The sequence below is a fragment of the Cervus elaphus genome, chromosome 30 (assembly GCF_910594005.1).
Source record: "Cervus elaphus chromosome 30, mCerEla1.1, whole genome shotgun sequence".
Classification (NCBI taxonomy): Eukaryota; Metazoa; Chordata; class Mammalia; order Artiodactyla; family Cervidae; genus Cervus; species Cervus elaphus.
The window spans coordinates 14084165-14111874 of NC_057844.1; the positions used below are offsets into that span (position 1 = coordinate 14084165).

At 41.4% G+C, this 27710-nt stretch overlaps 1 protein-coding gene across 1 annotated transcript in view; it reads left to right on the plus strand.

Annotated features, from left to right (window-relative positions):
* The first annotated feature begins 11373 nt into the window (after positions 1 to 11373).
* The window catches only part of DNAJC15 (DnaJ heat shock protein family (Hsp40) member C15), a 72192-nt gene continuing 55855 nt past the window's right edge, over positions 11374 to 27710 (plus strand). Inside the window, exon 1 of the mRNA XM_043891695.1 lies at positions 11374 to 11558. Coding sequence (XP_043747630.1) covers positions 11454 to 11558 — 105 coding nt within the window. The 5' untranslated portion in view covers positions 11374 to 11453. The remainder of the gene's footprint in view (positions 11559 to 27710) is intronic.

A 27710-nucleotide genomic window follows, 5' to 3' on the forward strand; every position in this document is an offset into this window, starting at 1 on the left:
GATTACCCAGGGAGTGAGTTTACATAGAATAGGGAGTTTGGGTGTCTCCTCCCCTTGTTTTAAAATATAAAAGCAATTTTATAAAGTTCTAAAATTTTATGAAACTTTTAAATATAGAAGAGGAGGAGAAAAGATATCTAAAGAACTAGAATTCTCTCCCTGCTCGCTCCAGGCCCAGACTGGTTGGTCAGTACAAATGCACTGGGAATCCAGGAATGAACATTCATGAACCAGACTAATGTTCCAGAGGTGTGGGGTCAACACTGAAATGTAAGAACAAACAGGCATATCTGAACCTCCAAATCTCAAGTCCAACCAGGAAATAGGGTAACAGACAAACTAGAAAAGCTGTTGCCTAGCAGTTGGTAAACCAGTTCTTTAGCTTCTAGCTCAGTGGTTCTCAATGTTGGCTATGCTTTGGAATCACTGAGGTTTGGGGTCCACCGCAGAAGTACCCTGCTGATTTAACTGGTCAGGGGCACAGCCTGGACACTGGGAGTTCAATGTATAGGTTGGGAAACAGCTTGTAGATGAAGAACCCTCCAGCTAACATCATCATTCTCAGCACCTTTAGGAGCAGCTCTCAATTTGCTTTTTACCCAAAAAGGTTAGAGAGAAGTTGCTATACTGTAATAGAATGATGGCTTGAAAGGCTGAAAAATAGACAACATATAGGGAGACGTCCTGAACATTTATTTTAAATTGCTTCTAGGAAATCATTTCTCAGAACATTAGGCGAAGACCACAGGGCTGTGTGCAAGCAGAATGACAATTTGGGCTTTTTTGCAGCTTGTGATAGAGTAGGCGTTGTAGTGTATAGTAGAAGAATCATCAGCTGGTCCGTGAGGGAAGGATGATGAAGTATGTACACAGAATGCACTAAAACAGAGGCTCTGGGGGTGAATTTAATACCTGGCACTTTTCAGGGGAATGTGGGAAGGGTAAAGATATAAAAAAGTATTGATATAAGAAACATTTAACTGTTGAGACAGTGCTTTTGGAACGCCTTCCAAACACGTATCTGTTGTGTCTGTCTATGCGGGTATCATTTCTTTGGATCCTGTGTAGGTGACCCCAAAAGTTCACATTGTTCTTTCAGGTGGAGTATAGGGACATCACATCAATGGGATGGGTTTTGTGGCACCGTGTTGTAAAAAATAAAAATATTTTGAAGACCAAACCCACATTACCCTAAATCCCTTTTGCTTTCAATGAATTATCTTGGGGACTTCCCTGGTGGTCCAATGGTTAAGAATCAGCCTTCCAATGCAGGGAATGCAAGTTCGATCCCTGGTTGAAGAATTAAGATCCCACTTGGCTCTGGGCAACTGGAGAAACCCCTGCATCACAACTAGAGAAACCGCACCCCCCCCCCGCCCCGCATCACCTCAACTAGAGAAAGACGGAGCACTGCAACAAAGGCCCAGTACAGCCAAAATAAGTAATTAAAAATAATAATAAATAAATTATCATGGCTATAATCTAGGAAGGACATGTAAAATGCAAGAAAAGTAGTACAGTTTGTACAATGTCAGTATTCAATATAGGTTTGAGGGCTCAATTTAGGTTAAAACAATCCAACAAACTTCTCAAAACCTCACATACTTATTCAGAATGTGGCCATAAGAATGAAGTCAAGACCCAAGCAAAACACGGTATTTTTCTATTTCCATGCTGTGTTTGTCAGCAATGCTTTTTCTAAGGCAAAAGACCTTGGGTTATCATGCTGTTATTCCCTTTCAGGGTGTATTTAATCCAAGAAATATGTGCTTCTGGCTTATGAAATTCTACAATTGAGTTTTAAATCCCTGAGAAAATAAATGAAGCAATCAATGTATCCTGTTATAAGTAGTAATAGGCAGATTAGTTCTCAGTTACCATCCACAGTCTGTGCTTCAGACCAGATGTTTAATTCTGACCAGAATGCTAAGCTGAAGGAGATGACTGATACTGGTTATTTGGGGAATTTTAAACAAGAAAGTGCCCATGTTGTCTCTTCTTCTTAAAGGGAACATGACCTTGAAATGAATTATGAGATTCCTGTGAACCTGTTTCATTTTCTGTAAAACCTCTCCTACTCATTTACTTTTACTTGATTTCAGAGCCAGACGTCATTATTCCACACAGGAAATCATAAGGTTTTTTTTTTTTTTTTTTTTTTAATAATTGTTATGTACCTAGTGAACAATGACATACTGGATAATCTGGATCTACACAATGAGATGGTAGCATTTTTATAGATAATATAAATTTGCTGTACAGGAGGGTTGAGAATTCTGAAAAGAAATTTTCCATTTATTATCTCATTATTTATCCCGACTACTTCTACTATGTGAAGAATGTTAGTTTCTTAGTTTTCAAGATGAAGTAAGCAACTCAGAATGAACACACACACACATACACAAATACACTGGGCTGCTAGGGCTTCCCTGGTGGCTCAGATGGCAAAGAATCTGCCTGAAGTATGGGAGACCCAGGTTCAGTCTTGGGGAAGATCCTCTGGAGAAGGGAGTGGCAGCCCACTTCTGTATGTCAAACATTGTTAGGCACTGCGTTCATTCCTGTACTACATTAGTTCCCAAATCAGGCTTCAAATCTAATTCCTCTAACTCCCTACTGCTCTCTACACTCTCTAGATAACACTGGATATTTTAAAGAAGATACTATCCAGGAAATAAAGGGAATAAGGATTAAAGATACTGTCTTAATCTAGTCAAGCTGCAATAACAAATTACCACAGACTGGGTGGCTTATGAACATCAGAAATTCATTGCTCACAGTTCTGGAAGTCAGAAAGCCCAAGATTGGGACACCAGCCGAGCTGGGTGAGGACCCTCTTCTGGTTCATAGACTTTTTGTTGTAGCCTCACATGGCAGACTAGGCTAAGGTATTCTGAAGAATCTGTTGTATAAAGGCACTAACCCCATTCATGAGGGCTGCACCCTCATGACCTAATCACCTCCAAAAGACCCCACCTACTGATACCACCACCTTTGGGGTTTACCAAGGTTGCAGTCAAAGTGTCAGCCAGGACAGCAATCTAATCTAAGGTTCAGGGTCCTCTTCCAAATCCACTGGTTGTTAGCAGAATTCAGTTATTTGTGATAAAAGGACAGAGGCCTTCATCTCTTAGAGGCCACTTACTATTTCCTGCCATGTGAGGAAGATGGTAGTTTGCTACTGCAAGGTCAACAAGAGAGCTTCCAATCTCTCTCATTTCAACGTTTTCTCAATTTGAATTTTCAAGGGCTCACTGAATTTGATCAGGCCTGACCAAGTTAATATCTGTTTTGATTAACCAAAAGTCAACTTATTAGGGACCTAAATTATATTTGCAAAATTCTTTCACCTTCACCATCTAACATAGGTTAATCATAGGAGTGAAATCTTCCATCATGTTCACAAGTCCCACCTACACTAAGGGGTGAGGAATATATAACATGGTGTATACCTGGGGGTGGCAATTAAAAAAAAAATTTAAACATATAAATTTGGGGAGGGTCACAGATATTCAGAAAATGAAGAGGTTGGTGGGTGGGGCTAAAAATTTCAAATTTCTAATCCCTTTGACCGTCCTCACCCTAAGGTTACCCAGGGTGTATGGGGTGTGTGTGCTGTCGCTCAGTCGTGTCCGACTCTGCGACCCCATGGACTGTAACCCACCAGGTTCCTCTGTCCATGGGATTCTTCAGGCAGGAATACTAGAATGGGTTGCCATTTCCTTCTCCAGGGGATCTTCCTGACCCAGGGATCAAACCTACTTCTTTTATGTCTCCTGCATTTGCAGGCGGGTTCTCTACCACTAGGGCTACCTGGGAAGGCTACTGGGGGCCACACCCTAAATCACCTCATTAGCTTAAACTTAGAGGGGCTCAGAAGCAACTCCCTAGGGATAACAAAAGGTGCTTCTCACTGGAAATCTCAAGTGTTTTAGGCGCATTGTGCCAGAGACCATGGACAGAGACCAGATACATTTCTTACCAGACCACAATTAGGAAGCTGTCTCCACACACTTCTCCTCCTTTGGGGACAGAGAGAGACAAGGGAAGGGCAGGATTTGGAAAAATGTAGAACACAATAAATTTTCATTATAATAGTGAGGTAATAACATAAAACTTGTTCTGTTGTCTTGTAGAAAAAGGCCTCCTCTCTCAACTATAAATTTGGCTGAGAGACAAGGAAAAAAATAATTATATATTCACCTCAGTCTTTCAACAAAGGCACAAAGAGCCTTCCATTTCAAATTTGTTTTGTTTTGTACCACATGTGGGTTAATTAGATAAAACCATGTCATGTGCCAGATTCAATCAGCCTGAAAATAATCAGAAAACTGGGTTTGGCATTGTTTATGCTGTTTTGGCTCAGCTAAACAAAAGCACAAAATGTAAATTGGATCCAGAAAATAACATATGGGTGCTGGTGCCAGGTTTTCTTTCATGGGATTATCTCTAGCTGGCACCTGAGCTGCAGATGCTGCTCGGGGGGACCATTAGACAAAACCACACGATGCTGATACCCATTTTCCATGATTAGACAGTGAACACCCCCATGAAGGGCACTTAGTTTATTGCCTTTGACATAGGCCAACCCCAGCTTTCCAGCTGTTGGCAGTCAACTTGAAAATACATGTTGGAGTTAAAAAATGAGAGCATGCTTTTGTTTGACTTATCACTAGTGATTTCCTTTAGATTCTTTTTTGTTGTTGTTGTTTTGTTGTTGTTTTCTAAAATCTGTAAGATAAGAAATACAGTCCTGAAATCACTCTTCAGCTGTGTTACAGATACTTCAGTGAATATCATTAAGGAGAAAGCAGTTCATTTCATCCTACTGAAGTTCTAAAGAATGAACATTTTAGCAAATATGCAAGTGATCACAAGAGTAACAAATAGTCATTTTAAAAACCTAATCATCTATTTGATGATAAAATCCAAATTAGCTAGTTTTCTCTTCTCTTCCTGCTACATAAACTGTCTGTTATCAATACAGAGAGACATAGGATTACACACTGCTCTCCTTATACCTTTTGTAAAAAGGATGTTCTGTAGAATATTCTAGAATGTGGTGTGGGTGGTGATGACAATCTCTTTAGTATGGGTGAAATTCTACCAACAACCACATTCAACTTGCCACATTCAACGGGCACATTTCTTTCCTTACCTGTGGGTACGTGGTATTTCTCATTATTTCAGCCCTTTTGAAATTTTCTTGGATTTCATAACCCCACTCTCCCTGACTTCCAGCTCTTCTCCCACTGGGGAGTTCAGGTTTTTTTTAGCATTAGCTGCCCATGCGCCTCGTCTCATGTCTTACAATAAACACCAGCCCTTTCCCTCACCACAACCCAGTGTTAGAAGATTGGTGAGGGGATCCAAGTTTGGTTTGGTAACAAAGGAACACAGAAAAAATGGGCTTCCCTTGTGGTGCTAGTGGTAGAGAATCTGCTTGGCAATGCAGGAGATGCAAGAGACACAGATTCAATCCTTGGGTCAGGAAGATCCCCTTGAGTAGGAAATGGAAACCCACTCCAGTATTCTTGCCTGGAAAATCCCATGGACAGAGGAGGCTGGCCGGCTACAGTCCATGGGGTCCCAAAGAGGCAGAAACTATTGAGCGCCTGAGCACAAACACAGAAACAAGGGAAAAGTAGAAAAGCAACACTGCTTTTGTTAGGATAAGCCTGACACTGCTTTTAGGATAAGCCAGAGTCCTAGTTCTTCCTCAAGGGATACATACAACAGTACCTTTGAGTTCTTCTACAGGAACCAAGTCCCCTACCCAATGATTCCTAGAATACCACCCTTTTACGTCACTACTAACCAGTCAGAAGAAAGTATCACACTGCAGCCCACCGGCCATTTTGCCTATCAAACCTCTTCCCCCGAGACTATCGGGGAGTTCAGATTTTTCGAATACAAGCCATCTGTATCTGTAGTCCTTTCTTGGCCCTTGTCATAAACCTTTCTCTGCTCCAAACTCTGACATTTTGGTTTGTTTGGCTTCAGTGCACTGGGCACACAAAGTTGACACTTGACAGCAAGTGGTATGAAAAAAATGTTGGGAAAGGGATGTTTGTGATTCAGTTCAGTTCAGTTCAGTCACTCAGTCGTGTCCAACTCTTTGCGACCCCATGAACCGAGCACGCCAGGCCTCCCTGTCCATCACCAACTCCTGGAGTTCACCAAAACCCATGTCTGCTGTGTCGGTAATGCCATCCAACCATCTCATCCTCTGTTGTCCCCTTCTCCTCCTGCCCCCAATCCCTCCCAGCATCAGGGTCTTTTCAAATGAGTCAGCTCTTTGCATCAGGTGGCCAGGGTATTGGAGTTTCAGCTTCAGCATCAGTCCTTTCAATGAACACCCAGGACTCATCTCCTTTAGGATGGACTGGTTGGATCTACTTGCAGTCCAAGGGACTTTCAAGAGTCTTCTCCAACAACACAGTTCAAAAGCATCAATTCTTCAGTACTCAGCTTTCTTTATAGTCCAACTCTCACATCCATACATGACCACTGGAAAAACCATAGCCTTGACTAGAAGGACTTTTGTTGGCAAAGTAATGTCTCTGCTTTTTAATATGCTGTCTAGGTTGGTCATAACTTTCCTTCCAAGGAGTAAGCGTCTTTTAATTTCATGGCTGCAGTCACCATCTGCAGTGATTTTGGGGCCCAGAAAAATAAAGTCAGCCACTGTTTCCACTGTTTCCCCATCTATTTGCCATGAAGTGATGGGACCGGATGCCATGATCTTAGTTTTCTGAATGCTGAGCTTTAAGCCAACTTTTTCACTCTCCTTTTTCACTTTCATCAAGAGGCTCTCTAGTTCTTTGCTTTCTGCCATAAATGTGGTGTCATCTGCATATCTGAGGTTATTGATATTTCTCCTGGCAATCTTGATTCCAGCTTGTGCTTCCTCCAGCCCAGCGTTTCTCGTAATGTGCTCTGCATATAAGTTAAATAAGCAGGGTGACAATATACAGCCTTGACATACTCCTTTTCCTATTTGGAACCAGTCTGTTGTTCCATGTCCAGTTCTAACTGTGGCTTCCTGACCTGCATACAGGCTTCTCAAGAGGCAGGTCAGGTGGTCTGGTATTCCCATCTCTTTCAGAATTTTCCACAGTTTATTGTGATCCACACAGTCTGTGAAGCTAACACAACACAAAAATCAGCTGCTGTGTGTGGACTTTGTTTGGATCCAGACATCAAGAAATCAGCTATTTAAACATTTTTTTTGTAACACTGTGAAAAATTTAGATATGAACTAGATGACAAAAAAGTTACTAATTTTTATTGGAAGTCATAATGGTGTGATGTGTTAGACAATATCTATATTTAGCAGGAACATATACTAAAATATTCAGAGTGAAATGAAATAGTATCTTAATTTGCTTTAAAATACTTCATCCAAAAAAGGAAAATAGAGAAGAGTATTGTGGCAGAATCTTGACAATTGTTTAATCTGGACTTAGGGGATGTGAGGTCTCATTATACTGTTCTTTCTACTCTTTAAATGCTTACATTTTAAAGTACAAAATTAAAGAGAAAGTAAAATAGGATTTTTACTTCAAAACTATAAATTTCAGAGATGGAATAAACTTCAAATGAAGTTTGATTAAGGACTCAGTTTCTTCTTAACCTCCTTGTAACTTTCAATGGTGTCTGCTGCATCCTCAGGCTAGCCTTCTAATGATCAGGGCACCATATGTCCTGGTAGGCCAGGACACTCCCAGTTACATCTATTGTCCTAACACAACTATTTATAGCACTGTCTTTCATTCAAATGTGACCTAGTTTGGGATGATAAATTACATGGTCACCCTAGCTCATGGTTGTCAACCAACTGTCAACCACAATTAGGGCTTCATGCTTCTCTGTTTATGTTCACCTGAATAGGAAGAAACTGCTTTCCCTGAAGCAACCAGTAAACCTCTCCAATAATCCCTGTGTCCCAGAAGGGCTATGTACCCATCCATGAGCAAACATCGTGGCCAGGGTGGTGGGTGCACTCTTGAGAGTAAGGAACAGAGTCAGTCCTTGGGTCCTTGTTTGGTCGGGCAATGAGGAATTGAAGGTGGGGAGGAGACCACTAAAGGTCACTGCACATCTTGCCATGTGTCTGCCAGCACCCAAATTTAGGTCTCATCTCTTCCTCTCACTCAGGCTACTGAAATAACTCTCTTGCTGATCTCCCTCTTTTAGTTTTAGTCCATTGACACCACATCACTACCAGAATCTGATCATATCACTGCCACATTTGACATTTTTTGATGTCTTGCTTTCATGTGTAAAATAAAATCTAAATGCCTTTGCTTAATAAACAAAGCTGCTCTGTATCTGGTCTTTGTCTGGTTATCTATCTACCTTTATCCAACTTTGTTGTCTTTTTCATACTTTAAGTTTAGCCAAATTGAATGACTTTCAGGACTGTTCATATACAGTGCTTTCATTGTCTCATCCCCGCAAGCCTGCCTCCTTCTTATCTATCCAGCAAACTTGTAGTCACCCTTCCATGGCCAACTTGAGCACTAACTTCTCCAACTCCTGCCTGGGTCTTTCTAGAACTTACTAGGTATATAGCATTGTTCTAAGAGTTTTACAAAAGTCAGTTTATTTAATCCTCACACAGGAGGGGCTATTATGTTACTACTACCACAGACATACACTAGATCCACTATGTCTATTCACGTACTCTATGTTTATCTGCAGGGTCAAAGTCTTTTTTTTTTCCTTCTTCTTCTTTTTTTTTTTTTTTTAGAGTCAAAATCTTTTATTTGAATGAGAGTCTTCTGATTCAATTCTGCCTTTAATTTCTTCTGCATTGGTAATCTATTTGTAACAAAGAAGAGTCAATTTTGACTCTTCCATGTTAAATCTGTTTCTTTAACTCCCCCCTTTTTTTTTTTTTGCCTGTTTTGTTATTATAATCATACGTAATGTCCTGACTCAGAGAAGCCTGCCCCTCTGCCTGTGCTGTGCTCAGTCTTACTTGACTGTTTGTGACCCCATGGACTCTAGCCCACCAGGGTCCTCTGTCTATGGGATTCTCCAGGCAAGAACATTGGAGTGGGTTGCCATTTCCTTCTTCAGTCCCTCTGTCTGACTGGTAAGCTCAAGTGCCTTTGTTCAGAATCCTTGAGGCTCAAGGTCTAGTGGAAGTCAGCTGGTTTGCTATCCTGGACCTATTTGGTTATAATCAGTTTATGTCCCATTTTCAGGCTGTATCATTCTTTTAAACATTGTGCTTTGCCCCCTTCCCTTCCCATAACAGTTGGGGCTGGGAAACAAGAAGAAAATATACAAAGAAGCATACAGATGAAAGAGGTAAAATAGTAGTTAAGACTTATAGAATTTTACTCGGTATCCAGCACTATTCTAAAAGCTTTACAAAAGTCAACTCATTTAATCCTCCTACAGGAGGTGCTATTATTATCCCTCACTTTAGTAGTTCAGCTGGTAAAGAATCAGTCTGCAATGCAGGAGACCCTGGTTCAATTCCTGGGTCAGGAATATCTGCTGGAGAAGGGATAGGCTACCCACTCCAGTATTCTGGCCTGGAGAATTCAGGACTATACAGTCCATGGGGTCATAAAGAGTCTGACACACTGAGTGACTTTCAATTTCACTTACTGATGAGAAACTGAGGCACACAAGGTCAATTTTTTTTGCCAAAATCTTTTTAAACAACAAATGTTGAAAACCTTTTTTTACTGAGATATATCTAAGATAAATCACTTATATCTGCTTTTCTTTAAGAAAGCATCAACTACAAATTCACTCTTGCCAAGACATTCAGCATCTGCCTCTCAAATGAACCCTCTTGAGATTGAACCCTGTGCTGCAGCTGTTGACCTTCAACACGCCCTAACGGGAATTAAGGGTGGAGAAAGAGGCACTTTGTGCTCCAGGAAAACTGGTGGGACAGGTCTTTAGATAGATATTTTCATGATCTCAATCTTGCATCTCTTCATATCTAGTAAAGCACTAAATCGTTTCATGGTGACATCGGTTCCTCCTGACTAGCAGAAAACCTTTTGAAAGTTAGGTGCTTGATTGCATTGAGCTCCCCCTTCACCAAAATCATATACTGACCTTCCCCCACTACCTCTTCAGAGCAGTCTCTCAGAGCTATCTGAGGTCCTGTCTCCCAGACTGCAGTCCTCATTTTGCCCCAGGTGAAACTTAACTTGAAACTTTCACACTGTGTATCTTTTATAGTAGCCCAAAGTCTACTGAATGTAGTGTTGTAACAGGAGTGAAAGGGTCAGGGCACAACTTTTGAAAGAATGACATAGCCCAAGGATGCAACAGAAAGCGATTAGAATCAAATGGGACCAAGATGGCAGACAAGACTAGACCTTGATCCTCAATTAGCAAGTGAAACGACACACCCAGAGGTACCATGACTGTTCCAAGGCACTGTTACAAGACCAAGGAGTGGGCGGTGACCCAAATCCTAGAACTCTCCACCCCTTCCCAAAAATAGTTGGAATAATCCTCCCACTCATCAACATATGAAATTAACCAGCCTATAAAAACTAACCACACATTTCACAGTCGCACTGGCCCTCTGCCATGGCCCACACTCTCAGTTCAGTTCAGTTACTCAGTCGTATCCGACCCCATGGACTGCAGCAAGCCAGGCTTCCCTGTCCATCACCAACTCCCAGAGTTTACCCAAACTCATGTCCATTGAGTCAATGATGCCATCCAACCATCTCATCCTCTGTCGTCCCCTTCTCCTCCTGCCTTCAATCTTTTCCAGCATCAGGGTCTTTTCAAATGAGTCAGCTCTTTTTATCAGGTGACCAAAGTATTGGAGTTTCAGCTTCAGCATCAGCCCTTCCTATGAACACTCAGGACTGATTTCCTTTAGGATGGACAATAACAAAGTGGGTCTCTCTATATCCAAGTCCGCGCAAAACCATTTGTGGGTGGAAAATAAAACAAGTTTCTTTGTAATTTCACCTTAAATATAGCCAGTCCTACGGGAGGAAGGGGTGGAATAAGCAGATGGTCACTTCGATTGCCCTCGTGGATGGGAGAATTGTGGTTTTAAACAGAAGTATGATCAGTAGTTGGGGTGTGTGTGTGTAGGGGGGCGGGTATGGTGTGGGTCTTAGGGACTTTCGGGGAACTTCAGTCCCTGCACTATCTCCGAATCTCTCCTCTTGTGGCTCAACACCAGATCTAGTATCAGATTGTAAGGATGCGGGGAGGAAGCTCCTCGGACTTTGCCTCCGGAGTCCCGATGCGGGCTTTAGGTCTGCAAATGGGAAACAAACGACTTGATGGCACAAGCTGGGTGCGAACGAGATGCCCTGGCGCCGCGGCCTCCAGCGACGAGGCGGGCGTGGCGTAGGTGAAACCCGCGAGCGCGTCCCGGCCTCACTAGTTTGTCCCTGCGGCCGCCCCGTAGGTAGCGCGGCGCTCCGAGGGCCCTGAACCGCGCCGCCATGGCTCCCCGGGTAGGCTTTGCGCCCGCCGGCGAGGGCCTGCGCTACGCCGGGTCCTTGCAGCACCCCGCCCAGCCGTCGGACGCCGACCTAGACCGCGGGCTGGTGAGTCTTTCCCGGCGCTGCCGCCGTTCTCCCGCTCCGAGCTGTCCGGGCCCGCCCGCTGGCGCCCCCCGGAGCCCCGCAGGCCCTGCCCGCGCCCCTCTGCGCCCCTTTACCCCCGAACCGCGGTCGTCCCGGGTGTTCATTCACCGTCTCTGGCCCACCCTCGTTCGTTCAGCATTCGTGCTGCTCTGTGCCCCGCGTCCGCGAGTAGGCGTGTTGGGAGACTCTGGTCCCTCAAGGAGCTTCCCCTTTGGGGGAGACGGACCAGCACCAGGCAAGCAGTTGCTGTCTGATAACGAGCTGTGGGATGGATGCTCCCCTCACCTAGGAGACCCCAGGCCAGTCTGTCGGGGCTAAAGGGTGAGCGGCCAGGGGAGGCTTCTTGGAGAGAGCGGTGTAACCGTCGGTGTGAAGCTAAGATCCGAAGATGGAGTAGCAGCAAACTCAGTGAGGAGGGAAGTGTGTCAGATGCCAGCAGTAGTACCTACAGAGTCGTAGCTCAGGGGACACAGGGCTCATGGCAAGGGGTCTCTTCAGGCTGCATTGTAGAGCTGGGAGAAGAAACTGGCCAGGATAAACGTACTGCGAGCCACACGTGTGTCTGTTCCTTTTTATTTTGGGTGGTCCGGGTCTTAGTTGTGGCACGTTGAGGCACGCGGGATTTTTAGTTGCAGCATGTGAACTCTTTAGTTGTGGAACGTGGGGTCTAGTCCCCTGACCAGGGATTGGGACCTGTGTCCCCTGCATTGGGAGCTCAGATTCTCAGCCACCGGACAACCTGGGAAGTTCACCACATACCTGTTCTTAGATTTTCCGTAGCCATATTAAAAGTGAGAAATTAAGTAGGTGGATTTAATTTTAACAATGTGTTTTTATTTAATCCTGTATGTCCACACTAATGTCTTGACGTGAAATCAAATAAACATTATTAATGAGATGTTTTACTTTTTGGGGAGGGGGGGTACTAAGTCTTTGAAATCCAGTGAAATTTACACTAACAGAATCTTTCAGTTTAGACACATTTCATGTACTCAGTTGCCACATGTATTTAGTGGCTACCTTATTGATCTGTGCTCTTCTGGTATGGTGGGGACCAGGACATGGAAGCTTCTGGTAAGCCACACATAAACAGGTAGACAATGCTGAGGACATTGGTACCATTTTGATGAGCTTTAGGGGAGAGACAGGTTTGGGCTACTATAAAGTTCTCTCAGGCTGTGTGTGAGAAGAATGGATTAATTGGAGAAAAATCTGGAAACTTGGCTCTTTTATCTCTTATTCATATCACATTCCATCCTAATCCCGCCAACAGTAATGTGTCTTGCCCTTAGATAGGTAGCACTTATCCTTACTGTTGGTTGATTAATCACAGTCTTGTAACATCTTTTATGTTGCCCTGTCATTTTCCAGAGTTTCTTTGTTTCTTAAGAGCAGAGACTGGGTATTTTCTTCTCTGGTGGTGGTTTAGTTGATGAGTCATGTCCGACTCTTGCGATCCCATGGACTGTAGCCTGCCAGGCTCCTCTGTCCATGGGATTCTCCAGGCGAGAATAGTGGAGTGAGTTGCCATTTCCTTCTCCAGAGGATCTTCCCGACCCAGGAATTGAACCCTGGTCTCCTGCATTGCAGGTAGATTCTTTACTAACTGAGGGATTCTTTACCAACTGAGGGAAGCCCTTTTCTTCTAGTAAACACTCAATTTGTGCAGCTTCCCAGGTGGCACTAGTGGTAAAGAACCTGTTTGCCAATGTAGGGGATGCTAGAGACCAGTTAGATCCTTAGGTTGGGAAGACCCCCTGCAGGAGGGCATGGCAACCCACTCCAGTATTGTTGCCCGGAGAATCCCATGGACAGAGGAGCCTGGCAGGCTACAGTCCATAGGGTCGCAAAGAGTGAAGCAGCTTAGCACGTAGGAAGGAACACGCAACTAATTCTTATCTGGTTAACTGATACATTTCTGGAAGAGAGTCAGATGGGCTGGAAAGGTTTTAGAAAGCAATATGCTTTCATTCAACAGACATTTCTTGAGCACTGCTGGGTACCAACCAGGTATCATCCTTGGAATGAGTAAATGAACAAAACAGATAAAGGTTTGAAGTAGCAAACTCCTGAGTTCTTGCTGTGTCTGATTCATTCCACACCCAACCCTGTGAGCAAAGTCCTTTTCAGTTGTCACTTAAAGGAGGAGACAGAGACTCTGAAAGTGGTAACTCATCCGGGATACTTCACCTAATAAGTGGCAGGCCTAGGGTTCTGAGTCCTCATGCTCTCTGTTATTTATTTGGTTGTGCTGGGTTTTAGTTGCGATGAACAAACTCTTAGTTGTGGCATGAGGGACCTAGTTCCCTGACCGGGCATTGAACCAGGGCCCCCTACATTGGGAGCGTAAACTCTTAGTCACTGGACCATCAGGGAAGTCCCCTAACACTCTTTCTCCTGTGACTTGCTGACTCCTTAGAAATAAGGCTTGCTTTCTTTCTTTTTTTTTCATTATTCAACTTTAAAAAGAAAATTGTAGTTGATTTACAGTGTTGTGCTGGTTTCAGGTATATAGCAAAGTGATTCAGATATATATATATACACACACACACACACACACATACAGATATATATATGTATTTAGATTCTTTCCCCTTATAGGTTATTACAAAATATTGATTATAGTTCCCAGAAATAAGCCTTTCAGAATGGAGTGTTCTGTCTGTGATGTAAAGCAGATAAGATATTAGGTTGGGTAGAGCTCATCTCTTTATGGAAAGTTGTAAAAATCTCAGTCCTGGACTGATTTGCAAGGCAATTGGAACCCTGTGGTATTTTGAAGATAGAAATAATATTGGTGATTTTTTTTTTTTTTTACATCTCCAGATACTTTTCTTTGGAAAAGGCAGTGTAGAGAATCTAGGCTGTCAGTGAGGAGACATCTTTAGTAGTCCAGGCACGTGAAGGCTAATGTGTAGGCCAGTGATTCTAAACCTTTCCAGCCCAGTGTCCCCTTTTTATAACAAATATGAAAGTCTCCTGTAATATCCTAAAGATTTATAGTCAATAAAAAATACCCATAAACATAATTTTTAAAAAGCAGTCTACTGCTGTAGTTGAAGCATAAAGGTGCAATAAGTATTTTATTAGAAAATGACATGTCTGCTATTTAAATATGTAAGTGCTCAAGTATGATTACATTAGAAGACACAGTGAAATACTGATCAGTTGCTGGCATATTGCACCAGTCCAAAGAAATCATTGTGATTGTGATGGCAAAAATCTGATTTCAGACACGTTACATTGGCAGTTCAAATACCATAAGTGCTATTGTCACTGACAAACTATAATTTCTCCCAAGTTGTGAACAATTTTTGGTTAAAAAGTGGAATCTTTCCTCAATTTAAATGATAGCTGCACTTCTGGAAAATTCAGTCTTCACTAACACAAACGTTATATGTAGTAAAGTCCTAGACTAAGATGGTCATACGCAGGCTTTTCACCTACTGGGTGTCCAGTGGAGTCTTTTTTAACTTTAAGGGATCCAGACAGTTTGTTGTCCAGTGATGTCTCATACATTTTAGGGCTGCTAGGATCAATAGTCCCCATCCATCAAATACCCTCCCTCCTCTCCCACTTTGGTGACAACCAAACATGTCCTCACAAATTTTCAGAAGGCCCCTAAGGGTCTTTTCTCTTCTGTAGGGAATCATTGGTGCAGGCAGTGACCAGAGATGAGATAGTAGATAAGAAAGTTGATAGTAGTAACCTTGGGGGAACTCAGAGGTGCTGAGAGTGATGGGCAGTTGACAATAGGTGGTGTGACAAAGAACAGATAACCTCTGTATAGGATGTATTCACTAATCTATTTTCTACTAATCTATTTTCTACTAAAATAGTAGAAAATAAAATGTTTGTCTAGGAATTGAAGACATTTTTCATATTTTTTAAAAGGATGCAACTTATTTTTTAAAGTTTTTGAAATGTGTATGTGTAGTCATATATAGTATATAGTTCTGTTTCAGATAAGCTTGCCTATAGGGATTAGGAATTCATGTTCACTAGCCTGTTTGAGAGATTGAAAAGATTAAAATATAGGCAGAAATACCTGTGTAGTACTTTGAATAAAATATTATCTTACAATTAAATATTTCATAATCAGAGGTCACAGTCAACTTTGTTTCAGCAAAGCTGCTTCTCATGGGCAAGTAGAAAAGAAACTAGAGTTTAGAGAAGAATATTAACAATTTTTGAAGCAGTTTGAACCATGCTCAGTTTGTATGACGTGGCAGGCTTTTAATTTTTAGTACTTTCCCAAAGAGCATACTTCTTAGTGTTATTGGGTTGGTGTAGCTAGCCTCCCACGTGGCTCAATGGTAAAGAATCTGCCTTCTAGTGCCAGAGCCACTAGGAGACGTGGGTTCGATCCCTCAGTCCCCTGGGTCCCCTGGATCAGGAAGATCCCCTGGAGGAGGAAATGACAGCCCACTCCAGTATTCTTGCCTGGAAAATCCCCTGGACAGAGGAGCCTGGTGGGCTACAGTCCATGGGGTTGCAAAGAATTGGACATGACATAGCGACTAAACAACAGCAGACTTTCCATGGTCACTGTTTAAATTGTATAAATATACCATTTTGATCTACAGGAGTCTTCATGAACTAACCCCTAAATAAACTGATTTACCCAGACCCATTTTCCATTCTCTGTTCTGTACCCTGAGCTGTGACTTTACTTACTGTAGTTTTCTCCTCATCTGAAATTCTTTGCCTGACAAACTCCTTTTAATTTTTTAAGACTCAGGTTATTGATGTGGCACCTTGCCTGACTCGAGTCTCCTAGTAGAATAAAGTTGTTTCATCCTAAATACTTCCTTAGAAAGTCATACAGTTTTTTATTAAATTATTCTTATATCAAAATTATTTATATATGTATAAGCACCTACATTGTGAAGTCTCAAGAGTAAGAACTTACATGCTTCTGTGATTGGCATTGCAGTTGACACATAGTAGTCACTTAATTGTTTATTTAAAGAACAGCTATTAACTTTTATTACTACTGAGTGGCTTTATAAATAAACAGGGATGTTTGGTTCCACATACTTTTTTAAAATTTTAGTTTATTTTTTGGCTGCACTAGATCTTGGTTGCTGCATGCAGGCTTTCTCTATTGTGGCGAGCGGGTTTCTCTGATTGCAGTGAGCTGGCTTCCCATTGCTGTGGCTTCTGTTGTCGCAGAGTGTGGGCTCTGGCGCATGGGCTCAGTTGCCCCATGGCACCGGTAATTGTACCAGGCCCAGGATCATGTCCCCTGCACTGGCAGGTGGCTTCCTAACCTCTGGGCCACCCAGGAAGTCCTTGGGTTCAGCATATTGATGCGTGTGTTCTTTTTTGTTGGATTTCTCCTTTATGTTAGTTTCTAAGGGAGAACAAGAGTCTGTATGTCTTGCTCACTACTCTTTTCCCCAGAATTTAGCACAAGTCCTGGCATAGATGCTAAATAAGTGTGTATTTATAAATAAGTGCTAAGTGAACTTTGAGAGAGTGACTGGTCTCCCATCTTTGCTTTCTCCATCACAACTACTTTTTTAAAAGCCGAATATTTTTTTTACTTTTTATTTCCCTCTGGTACAACTATTATCTATCTTGAACTTAAATGTTGCAGTCTCAGGATAGAAGTTTTAGCATTTTATAACACTTTCAGGCAGTTTATGTTTATCTAGAAGGTTATTTACTGCTTATGCTGTTTTGGAAGAATAAAATGCCTTAGGGACTTTGTAAACAATTTTTATGCTCCACCATCCCCCCTTGCCCACCAGAAGTAGCGGCTTTGCTGGAGTGTGCGGTTTTCCCTGTTCTCAGAAATCCTTTGATTCATGATAGTGGAACATTTAAAGTAATTTTTCTCGGGGGGTGTGTGTGTGTTTTTGGTGGATATCTGAAACTAGGTGATGATAACAGATACCTGACTTGTCTCACCTGTTGATTTGCTGGCATTATTTAAATAGTGCTTCTTCTCTTTGAAATGTGTCTTTTAAACTAAAATTAGATATTCTTTACAGGCAAAGACAGTTTTAAAGACCTTTATTCTCTCAGTTCTCATGTTACCAGGCACAGTTTCTGCTCTATAAATTTCTGCCTAATGATTAACAGGAATGAAACAACTAGATGAAAGAAAAGCAGAAGATTAGAGGACATAATTTTAGAGTATGATGAACTGACGGCTTTAAGGAATAAAAAAGACTATCATAAAAGAGATTCTCTATTATTTTTTTTAATGGTAAAGAGAGCATGTATTAAATGTTAAGTATAGTCAGAGTACACATATACTCTGACTTCTCTTGATGTTGCTTTTCAACCTTTTGGAATTGTATTGCTTGATGCTTCTGATAACATAGTCAGTCTCCAACTCTGTTTTTAAAGTCTGTCGATTTGCTTCCGTTTAATCATTCTTTTGTAACACCAAGTACGTGGTCGCTGTATGCTGGGTGTGTGGGGGAAGATGAGTGAGCCAGCATTGCCACCCTCAAGGATGGAGGGCAGCAAACCTCTTTTGTAAAAGGCTGACTAGTAGTTTCGGTTTGAGAACCTTATGGCCTCTGTCAGAGAATTTTAAGTAGAAGTTTTAGTAAGTGCCATGTTGTTAAGGACTTCCCTGGTGGCACAAACAGTAAAGAATCCACCTGCAGTGCTGGAGATCCGGATTCAGTCCCTGGGTGGGGAAGATCCCCTGGAGAAGGAAATGGCAACCCACTCGAGTATTCTTGCCCGGAGAATCCCATGGACAGAGGAGCCTGGTGGACTACAGTCCGTGGAATTGCAAGGAGTCGGACACAACTGAGCGACTAACACTATGTTGTTGTTCAGTTGCTGAGTTGTGTCCGACTCTTTGCAGCCTCATGGACTGCAGCCCGCCGGGCTTCCCTGTCCTTCACTATCTCCCAGAGTTTGCTCAAACTCATGTCCATTGAGTCGATGATGCCATCCAATCATCTCACCCCTTCTCTTCTTGCCCTCAATTTCCCCCACTGTCAGGGTCTTTTCCGGTGAGCAGGCTCTTCGCATCAGGTGGCCAAGGTATTGGAGTTGATACCAAATTTGTTGATACCCAATTTTATATTCCCACTTGGCATAACTCTTTCATTCGTTTCTTCCATTTTAGAAAACTTGTGATATTCTACTGTTTGGAAACAGCTTAGAGTTGTTGACTACTTTACTCTCATTTTTAAGTGTCAGTGTAACTCTTTCTGGCACTGTTTATTGTCTATATGCTATCAATATGATAAAGTTTTTTTAACTGAGATTTTGTGAGGATTTGTCTCAGGTGCTTGTAGTATAAAATCAGTTTTGGCCAAAAAAAACAGTGTGACCATGTGGGATCTTCTAAAGTCTTTTCTTTATTAATAATCTTTATTAATATTATTAATAAACTTTTTTCTGAGTTTGTTTCTCCTTAAACAGTGCTTCCCAGTCTTTTCAACCTTTAATAAGGTGCAAATTTTCATACCTGTCTCCTGCCCCCATATATTAATAATATTTTTTTATTTTTGATCATTGAATATATACAATTGAGATAAAAATGCTAAGAATGTATTGAGTTCATGATATGCAAACAAATAGGGAGGAAATGAACTAACTCTTCAGTGAATTCTATTAATCAAACACTGTTATATTTTCCCACCTCTCATAATAACCAGTGAAGTTAGATAGTACTTTTTGTCATTTTACTCATAAGAATACTAAGGATCAAAGTGGTCAGTTAACTCTCTCAAGATCATAGAGCTACCAAGTGGCCAGACTAGGATATGAAACCAACCTTGACTTTAAAAGTCCTTGACTTTTTTACATTAGCATATTTTTTACTGTTTTTACTTTTTGTTGTACATATTTTTTACTATTTCATCATTTAGATAGCAGAAATTGATGAAATTCAATTCCAAAAAATGATATACATCCTTGGTTTAGCGGGTAATTTTTAGAGCCTTCAGAAGCTTCAAGATGTGTTTAAAAGTTCTTAAACTTCAAAACAGTTAATTTTATTTCACCTCAACTCACAACGCAAGATATAATAATAAATAATACTGTATAATGAAACTTAAGCTAAAAGCATTGCTACTTTAAGAAATTATGGCCTTAAACTAAAAGACCCTATTGTAAAGGAGTAAAAGTAGCTTTCAGAAAATGTTGATTTCACAAGCAAAAAGAATAAGCAAATTGCAAGGTGTTGCAGGTAAACCAAAAGAAGGAGTTTAAGGAATACTGGCCAGGGAATTCAAAGTGGGCATAATAAAAGGCTAAGAGTACATGACGGGAGGGGGCTAGCAGGAGATGCAGCGATCACTTTTACAGTCAGGGTAGGTATGAAATTAAGGGATTAATTTCTCAAGGATTAAAAGGGAGATACCAAAGATCAGGTGTATTTGTTTTTATTAAATAATTTGTTTTTAAAGTTTATTTTAAAGTAGACAGGTCAGAGGGTTTTCTGACTAGAAAAGTTAGTTAGTATTAATAAACCCCTTGGCAACCACTCCAGTATTCTTGCCTAGAGAATCCCATGGATGGAGGAGCGTGGTGAGCTCTGGGCCATGGGGTCGCAAAGAGCTGGACACGACTGAAGCGACTTAGCACACACTGACTGGTGGGCTTTTCCCAAGATTTTTCTGTTGTAATAATCTTTATTTTTTTCCCCTATTTTAAAAGAAACAATTGTATAATATCATATAGGAGTTGAAATAGCTACCATTTATTGAAAGTTTACCTCATGTAAAAATATGAGGTGATGTACTATGTATGTCCTAATTCATAAAAACTCAGAACAACCTGAGGAGGTAGGTTATTATTAACCTCATTTTACAGATGAAGAAACGTTGTTATCTCTGGAGAAGGAAACGGCAGCCCACTCCAGTATTCTTACCAGGATAATCCCATGGACAGAGGAGCCTGGAGGGCTATAGTCCACGGAGTCTCAGAGAGTCCGACGTGACTGAGGATTGTGCACTCAACATGAAACGCTAGTGTAGAGGTTAAGTAATTGGGCCAGGGTTACATTGCTGACATGTAGTTCAGTTCAGTTCAGTCACTCAGTTGTGTCCAACTCTTTGTGACCCCATGAACCATAGCACACCAGGCCTCCCTGTCCATCACCAACTCCCGGAGTCCACCCAAACCCATGTCCATTGAGTCAGTGATGCCATCCAACCATCTCATCCTCTGTCATCCCCTTCTCCTCCTGCCCTCAATCTTTCCCAGCATCAAGGTCTTTTCAAATGAGTCAGCTCTTCGCATCAGGTGGCCAAAGTACTAGGGTTTCAGCTTCAGCATCAGTCATTCCAATGAACACCCAGGACTTATCTCCTTCAGGATGGACTGGTTGGATCTACTTGCAGTCCAAGGGACTCCCAAGAGTCTTCTCCAACACCACAGTTCAAAAGCATCAATTCTTCAACCCTCAGCTTTCTTTATAGTCCAACTCTCACATCCATACATGACCACTGGAAAAACCATAACCTTGACTAGATGGACCTTTGTTGACAAAGTAATGTCTCTGCTTTTTAATATGCTGTCTAGGTTGGTCATAACTTTCCTTCCAAGGAGTAAGCTTCTTTTAATTTCACGGCTGCAGTCACCATCTACAGTGATTTTGGAGCCCAGACAAATAAAGTCAGCCACTGTTTCCCCATCTATTTGCCATGAAGTGATGGGACCGGATGCCATGATCTTAGTTTTCTGAATGTTGAGGTTTACGCCAGCTTTTTCACTCTTCTCTTTCACTTTCATCAAGATGCTGTTTAGTTCTTCTTCACTTTCTGCCGTAAGGGTGGTGTCGTCTGCATATCTGAGGTTGTTGATAATTCTCCTGGCAATCTTGATTCCAGCTTGTGCTTCCTCCAGCCCAGCGTTTCTCATGATGTACTCTGCATATAAGTTAAATAAGCAGGGTGACGATATACAGCCTTGATGTACTCCTTTTTTCCTATTTGGAACCAGTCTGTTGTTCCACGTCTAGTTCTAACTGTTGCTTCCTGACCTGCATACAGATTTCTCAGGAGGCTGACATGTAGAGAGCAGTTCAAACCATATTTCTCTGAGTTGCAAAGTCTGTGATCCAAAGTCTTTGTTTCAGTGATAAAAGATAGGTAATAAGAATATATAACTACTGTTAAATGTTTTGGTTAATAGGATTCCATTTTATTTTTTCCTGGTATATATGCTGACCCTTCTGTCTTGTAACTTATTCTCTGCCATGGTCTGTAAACATTCCTCAATATATTATTTAATTGTGGGTGCAGATTTTGGACATGCCTTGGTTTATTTAACTATTCCTCTATTGTTGGGTATTCAAATTGTTTCCAGTTTTATGTATTATAAATAATGCAGTGATGCATATTCTTATGTAAAAGTTTTTATTCACCTTTTTGTTTTCTTAGCCTAATGACATGAATATGTTTAAGGCTATTGAGTCTTATGATGAAATTAACAGACTGTCGCAATTTGGATTTGCAGCATCAGTTTGAGAATGTTCATTGAACCACTCCCTTGACAACCCGTAAGGCTTTGAGTTATTAGCTAAATGGATGCCTCTCTTTATTAATGGCCTTTACACTGGAGTGTGACAGATTGCCACATGGCCCTTCCCGGAAGTTGAAGGAGGTACTGGTAATCCTACTTTCATACTTAACAAACTGGTTTTACTTTAAATGTAGGACTTTTGGACATACAACTTCTTGTTGGAGGATGAGGGAAGGTAACATTTTGTGGAGTGGGGGAGAGGAAATTATAAGGAATGGGGATATCAAGAACCAGTGCTAGGGTCTAGTTTGAGATTAGATAATTAAGTGACACTATTTTCTCTGGGTAGTTTATAAAACTACCCAGTAAGAGGTTGTGCAAGACTTCATAAGGCTTTTGTGAACGGGCACTAAGGTTAGATAGGGATGTTTCATTGAGTATGAGCTCACACTGTAAACATAATTGAATGATTTTTACAATCTATTAAAAGAGTGTGGAAGTAGTTTTAAATTGTTGCTTGAAGACCCAGGCTCTGTCTGGGATTAGGGCACCTGTTCCAGCCCCAAGGCAGACACTGATGATCGTTGCTACAGCTCAGACATGGCATGTGACTATCCAGGACCTCAGTTTCCTCCTGCATAAAAGGAAGGAAGCGGAGTGGGTTTTGACTAGGTATTTTCTGTTACTTCTTTGAACTCTAGAAATGCCAACAAAACATTGGACATGTTAAGGAAACTGAAAATAAAACAAACTTTTCCAAAAAAAACACAAACTTTTCTGTATAAAAGTATCGTGTCTGTTCCCAGGGAACCACATGCACTTCTGTTTGCGCCTCTCACAGGCCAGGTAGACACAGAGCGTTTCCAGAAAGAGACAATGAATCGATGGATTGGCAGACGTGTGTGATTGTGTGAGAGGAAGAGAGACAGGGGAGGCTCATTTGAAGGTGGGCTAAAATAGGTTAGAACTTCGTTTAGAATTTAGGAATAGTGTAGAACTCAACTCAGGAAGTTACTGGACAAAAGTAATCTAATGAAAGTACAGTAATAAAATGATACAGGATATCAATTGGCTAAAAAAAGTCCCCTTTCTCCAAATTTTAGAAAGTAGAATTAGGGAAACTCCTTAAACTTGAAAGAGTTAAATTTAGGGCCATTGAATAAAATAGCAGTAATGAACAAGTTAAACTAATTCCTGTATATGTGTGTGTGTATGTGTGTGAAAGTCACTCAGTCATGTCCAACTCTGTGTGACCCCACGGACTATAGTCCATGGAATTCTCCAGACCAGAATACTGGAGTAAGTAGCCTTTCCCTTCTCCAGTGGATCTTCCTGACCCAGGAATCGAACTGGGGTCTCCTGCATTGCAGGTGGATTCTTTGCAAGCTGAGCCACAAGGGAAGCCCAAGAATGCTGGAGTGGGTTGCCTACCCCTTCTCCAGCAGATCTTCCCGACCCAGGAATTGAACTGGGGTCTCCTGCATTGCAGGTAGATTCTTTACCAACTGAGCTATCAGGGAAGCCCTAAAACTAAATGAACCTTGAAGTGCCCAGAAGACCAAGCTCTTGAGAGTGGGTATATCTGAAGCTTCAGGCCAAAGAACTCCTCTCAGAAGTTTCCCTGATAGACTTGACACATCTAGTGTCAGGAGTCACAGAGCATGGATACAAAGCCTGCCTGAGTTCTTACTTCCTAGCGTGTCTTCCAAACACTGCAGTCATCTTTCGGTATCATTCTCATTTAATTTTTCTAATTTTTGAAAATCTTGTCCCTTTTTGGCCTGTCTGCTTAGGGTTATTATCTTGAGATGATTCCTGTTGTTAGATAGATGGATGTTGACCTTATATTTTACAAGTTGTCAGCTCTGATGTTTGAAATATTTCACAGGTTACTGGTATAATCTGTATTTAACATATTCTGTAGATACTTAACATATTCTGTAGATGACCCCTGCCCCCCAACACACATGTATATTCAGTTGCAAAGACCTAAGGTCATGGTGGGGCTTCTCAAGTGGCTCAGTGGTAAGGAATCCACTTGCCAAGCAAGAAACGTGGATTCGATTCCTGGGTCAAGAAGATTCCCCTGGAGAAGGAAATGGCATCCCACTCGAGTACTCTTGCTTGGGAAACCCCATGGACAGGGGAGCCTGATACGGTCAATGGGGTCGCATTAAGTCGGACATGACTTAATGACTAAACAGCAGCGGTAGCAGCAGCAAGGTCACAGTGAGTTGGGGCAGAATCTGAATCAAGATTCAGGTTTCCCAGCTTCTAACCTTTGTTCTCGCCTGTATCCTTCCCTTTCCTACGCTCGCCTGTATCCTGTCCCTCAGTTTTATCTTGACTCTTCTCAGAAGCCCTCTATGATACAGAAGCAGAGTACTTAGCAACTGGCCATCTGCCTAGGGGCCATCTACACCACATTCATCCATCCAGTCAGTTGACACTAACTTTTATTTAACCCATCGTATATTCATTCTAGGAATACAAAGATGAGTAACGCTTGCTTCCTGCTCTCTGGAGGCTCACAGTTCAGTAAAGGAGACAAGTTATGAAGTTGTAGTCTGGGATCACAGTAAACAAATAAACTGGGATGTAGAGAGGTGGGAGTTTGAATAGAGGAGGGGCTTCAGCAGCCACTGGCATTGATTTCTTTCATATTTGGAAGTTTACTTGATCCTGCTGCCTATCTAGAGTAGTTCCTTTTTTTTTTTTGCTATTTAGTAACTGATATATATATCAGACATCCTGCTGTGTTAGTGGCTATGGTCACTAATACTATCTTTATGTGAGTAGTGGTGAAAAAATCTATTAAGTTCTAAAAGAGATTAGATACATTTATGAAGAGGTAAACAGTTTTTGATAACTCACATGTTTTGTTTTGAGCTTGTGAATCAGTTTGTAACCTTTGTGAGATGATCTTATTGATCTATATCTCTACCGCTAGTACAGTGCCTGCTTTGTAGTCGGCACCCAGATTAAATGTCTAAATAAATGTTGAATTAGTGAATAATGAATGAGTCAGGGGTTATGCCTAAAAGCATTATTTTCTGGTCCTGAAACACAGCAGAGATACGTATCATTCAGGGTTCTCCAAAGAAACAGGGCTAAGTAGTTTGTATTATTTCCAGGAATCACCTTACCTAGTTGTGGGGGCTGGCAAGTTTAAAATCTGTAGGGCAGGCCCACAGGGTGGAAACCTTCAGACGGCAGCTCATTCTTGAGGTAGAATTTCTACTTCCCCAGGGAAATCTCAGTTTTTCATCTTAAGGCCTTTCAACTGATTGGATGAGGCCCACTTACATGATCAAAGAAACCCCTTTCCTTAATAAAGTCAGCTGAATATAGATGTCAGCCCCATGTACAAAATCCAACATGCCATCACCTAGCTTGGGATTTAATGGCCTGACCTAGCCAAACTGACACATAAAATGAAGCATCACAGTATCCTTGGGTTTAAGAACTTGAAGCCAAATGTGCAGCCTGGTTTAGCAAACCTGGGATGAGCCCAGGGGCTCCTGATGCTCTGCAAGGCCACCAGGACTAGGTTGATAGTAGTCACATTTAATGTGAGCAGAGAATACCTGCGTGTCTTATTAGGGACAAGGTCCGTATCCGTAGGTCACTGAATTAATGCACAACAGTACTTTCTCATCAGTTATAGCAGGGATTTAAGTTTGGAGAGCTTTTTGTCAGTTACATTAGAGAGTGGAGAAGTACTTTGCTTGGCTTGAGCCTAGAGTTTTGTGCTGTAGAAATTAATGCTTTCCTGTGGTTTAAAATAAATTAAGTGACTTTAACTTTGAGCAAGTAAGATGTCATTAGCATTGTTTTTTCTCTTTTTTACTTAGGTTAAGTTTTTCATTTCAATTAGTTAAAGAATTGGTGTTTTGAGTAAAGTGCAGGTGTATTTGTTTTTGGCAATGTAATGGTAAAGGCCAGGTAGATTAATGTAAATTGGTCCAATTTAGATATGAAAATCTGTGAAATTCATGTCAACTTGAAAATTTTAGGGAAGAATAATTGTAAAAAAAAAAATTAAAATTCTCTTCCTAAATGTCTTTGTATCATGTCTGCACCTCTTTCTGGAATATAAATTCCTCTCCTCTCCTTCTTTTGATCTGCATGTGCAATACCTCTCTTTCTCCAATTCTGCTGATTTGCCAGCAGTCTTTCTTATTTCTTCCCCTTTTTCTCCTTTCCACTTGCTGTTGTTTAAATTCAAAGAGCTTTCTTTGGAGAAATGGAACCAAGTAATGAGGCCATATAAAACACCGAGGTCAGCAGAAAGTGATTTGCTTGTGATTAACCCTTGAGAATTGAACCACTGCCAGACAACAAGGATGTAGTTTGAGACAACCTGCTCATTCTTCTTTTCCATTAGTAGATGAGACCCTTTCTTCCCCAGGTGTTAGGAATTCATGTACAGCTTTGCTCAGGTTTTATTTATCAAACTTGCTTTTTAGAAAAGCAAGACCAAAAGGGAGCTTGTGACAGCCCTTCCCTCTGCCTCAGTTCCTCCTACAGACTTTGCAGCAAAAGGCAACTCCATTCTTCCAGATGTTTAAGGCAATAACCTTGACATCTTTCCCCCAGCTTTATTAAGGTATAATTGGCAAGAAAAATCTGTGTATATGTATGGTTTACAACATGATGATTTCATAGACATAGACATTGTGAAGTGATTACCATAATTCAGGCTAATTAGCACATCTGTCATGTCCATCACATTGTTACTTTCTGTGTATATATGTGTGTGAGAACACTTAGGTTTACTCTCTCAGCAAGTTTCAAGTGTAAAACTTATTCGTCTAACAGGAGCTTTGACCCACATCACCCCATTTCACCCACTAATCACTGTTCTACTCTCTGCTTCTATGAATTTGACTTTTTTTAGATTCCACATATATATGTGAGGTCAGTCAGTAATTTGTCCTTCTGTGTCTGACTTTATTTCATTTTGTGTTATGGCTTCCCTCTCGGCTCAGACAGTAAAGAATCCACCTGCGATGCAGGAGACCCGGGTTTGATCCCTGAGTCAGGAAGATCCCCTGGAGAAGGGAATGGCTACCCACTCCAATATTCTTGCCTAGAGAATCCCATGGACAGAGAAGCCTGGTGAATTACAATCCATGGGATCACAAAGAGTTGAACACATCCTCCAGATTCATCCACGTTGTCACAAATGCTAGAATTTCCTTCTCTTGATGGGTGAATAATACTCCATTGTACATATATATCACATTTTCTTCATTCATCATCTTCTCTTTCCTTTATACCTCACATCCAGTCTCTCAACAAATCTTATTGGCTTTATCTTCAGAATATATCCAGAATCTGACTACTTCCCCCACCCCCAACTCCATCACTAATCACTTCAGTCCAAGATACCATTATCTCCTTCCTGGATTATTTTTAATGACTCCTAGCTCATTAGTGCCTCTGTCTTTGACATGTCTTTTCTCAACACGACAACTAATGACCATTTTAGAATTGTAAATATGAAGTCTCAGGCCTCTTAAAGCAGACATGGCTTATAGCACTCAGAAAAACTAAAGTCCTTATGTTGACGCTAAGGCCTGACATGATCTGCTCTCCATGTTGCTTCTCTGCCCTCATTTTCTGTTCCTTTTTCTCTCCTTTCTTCTCTGTGCGTGCTGGCCT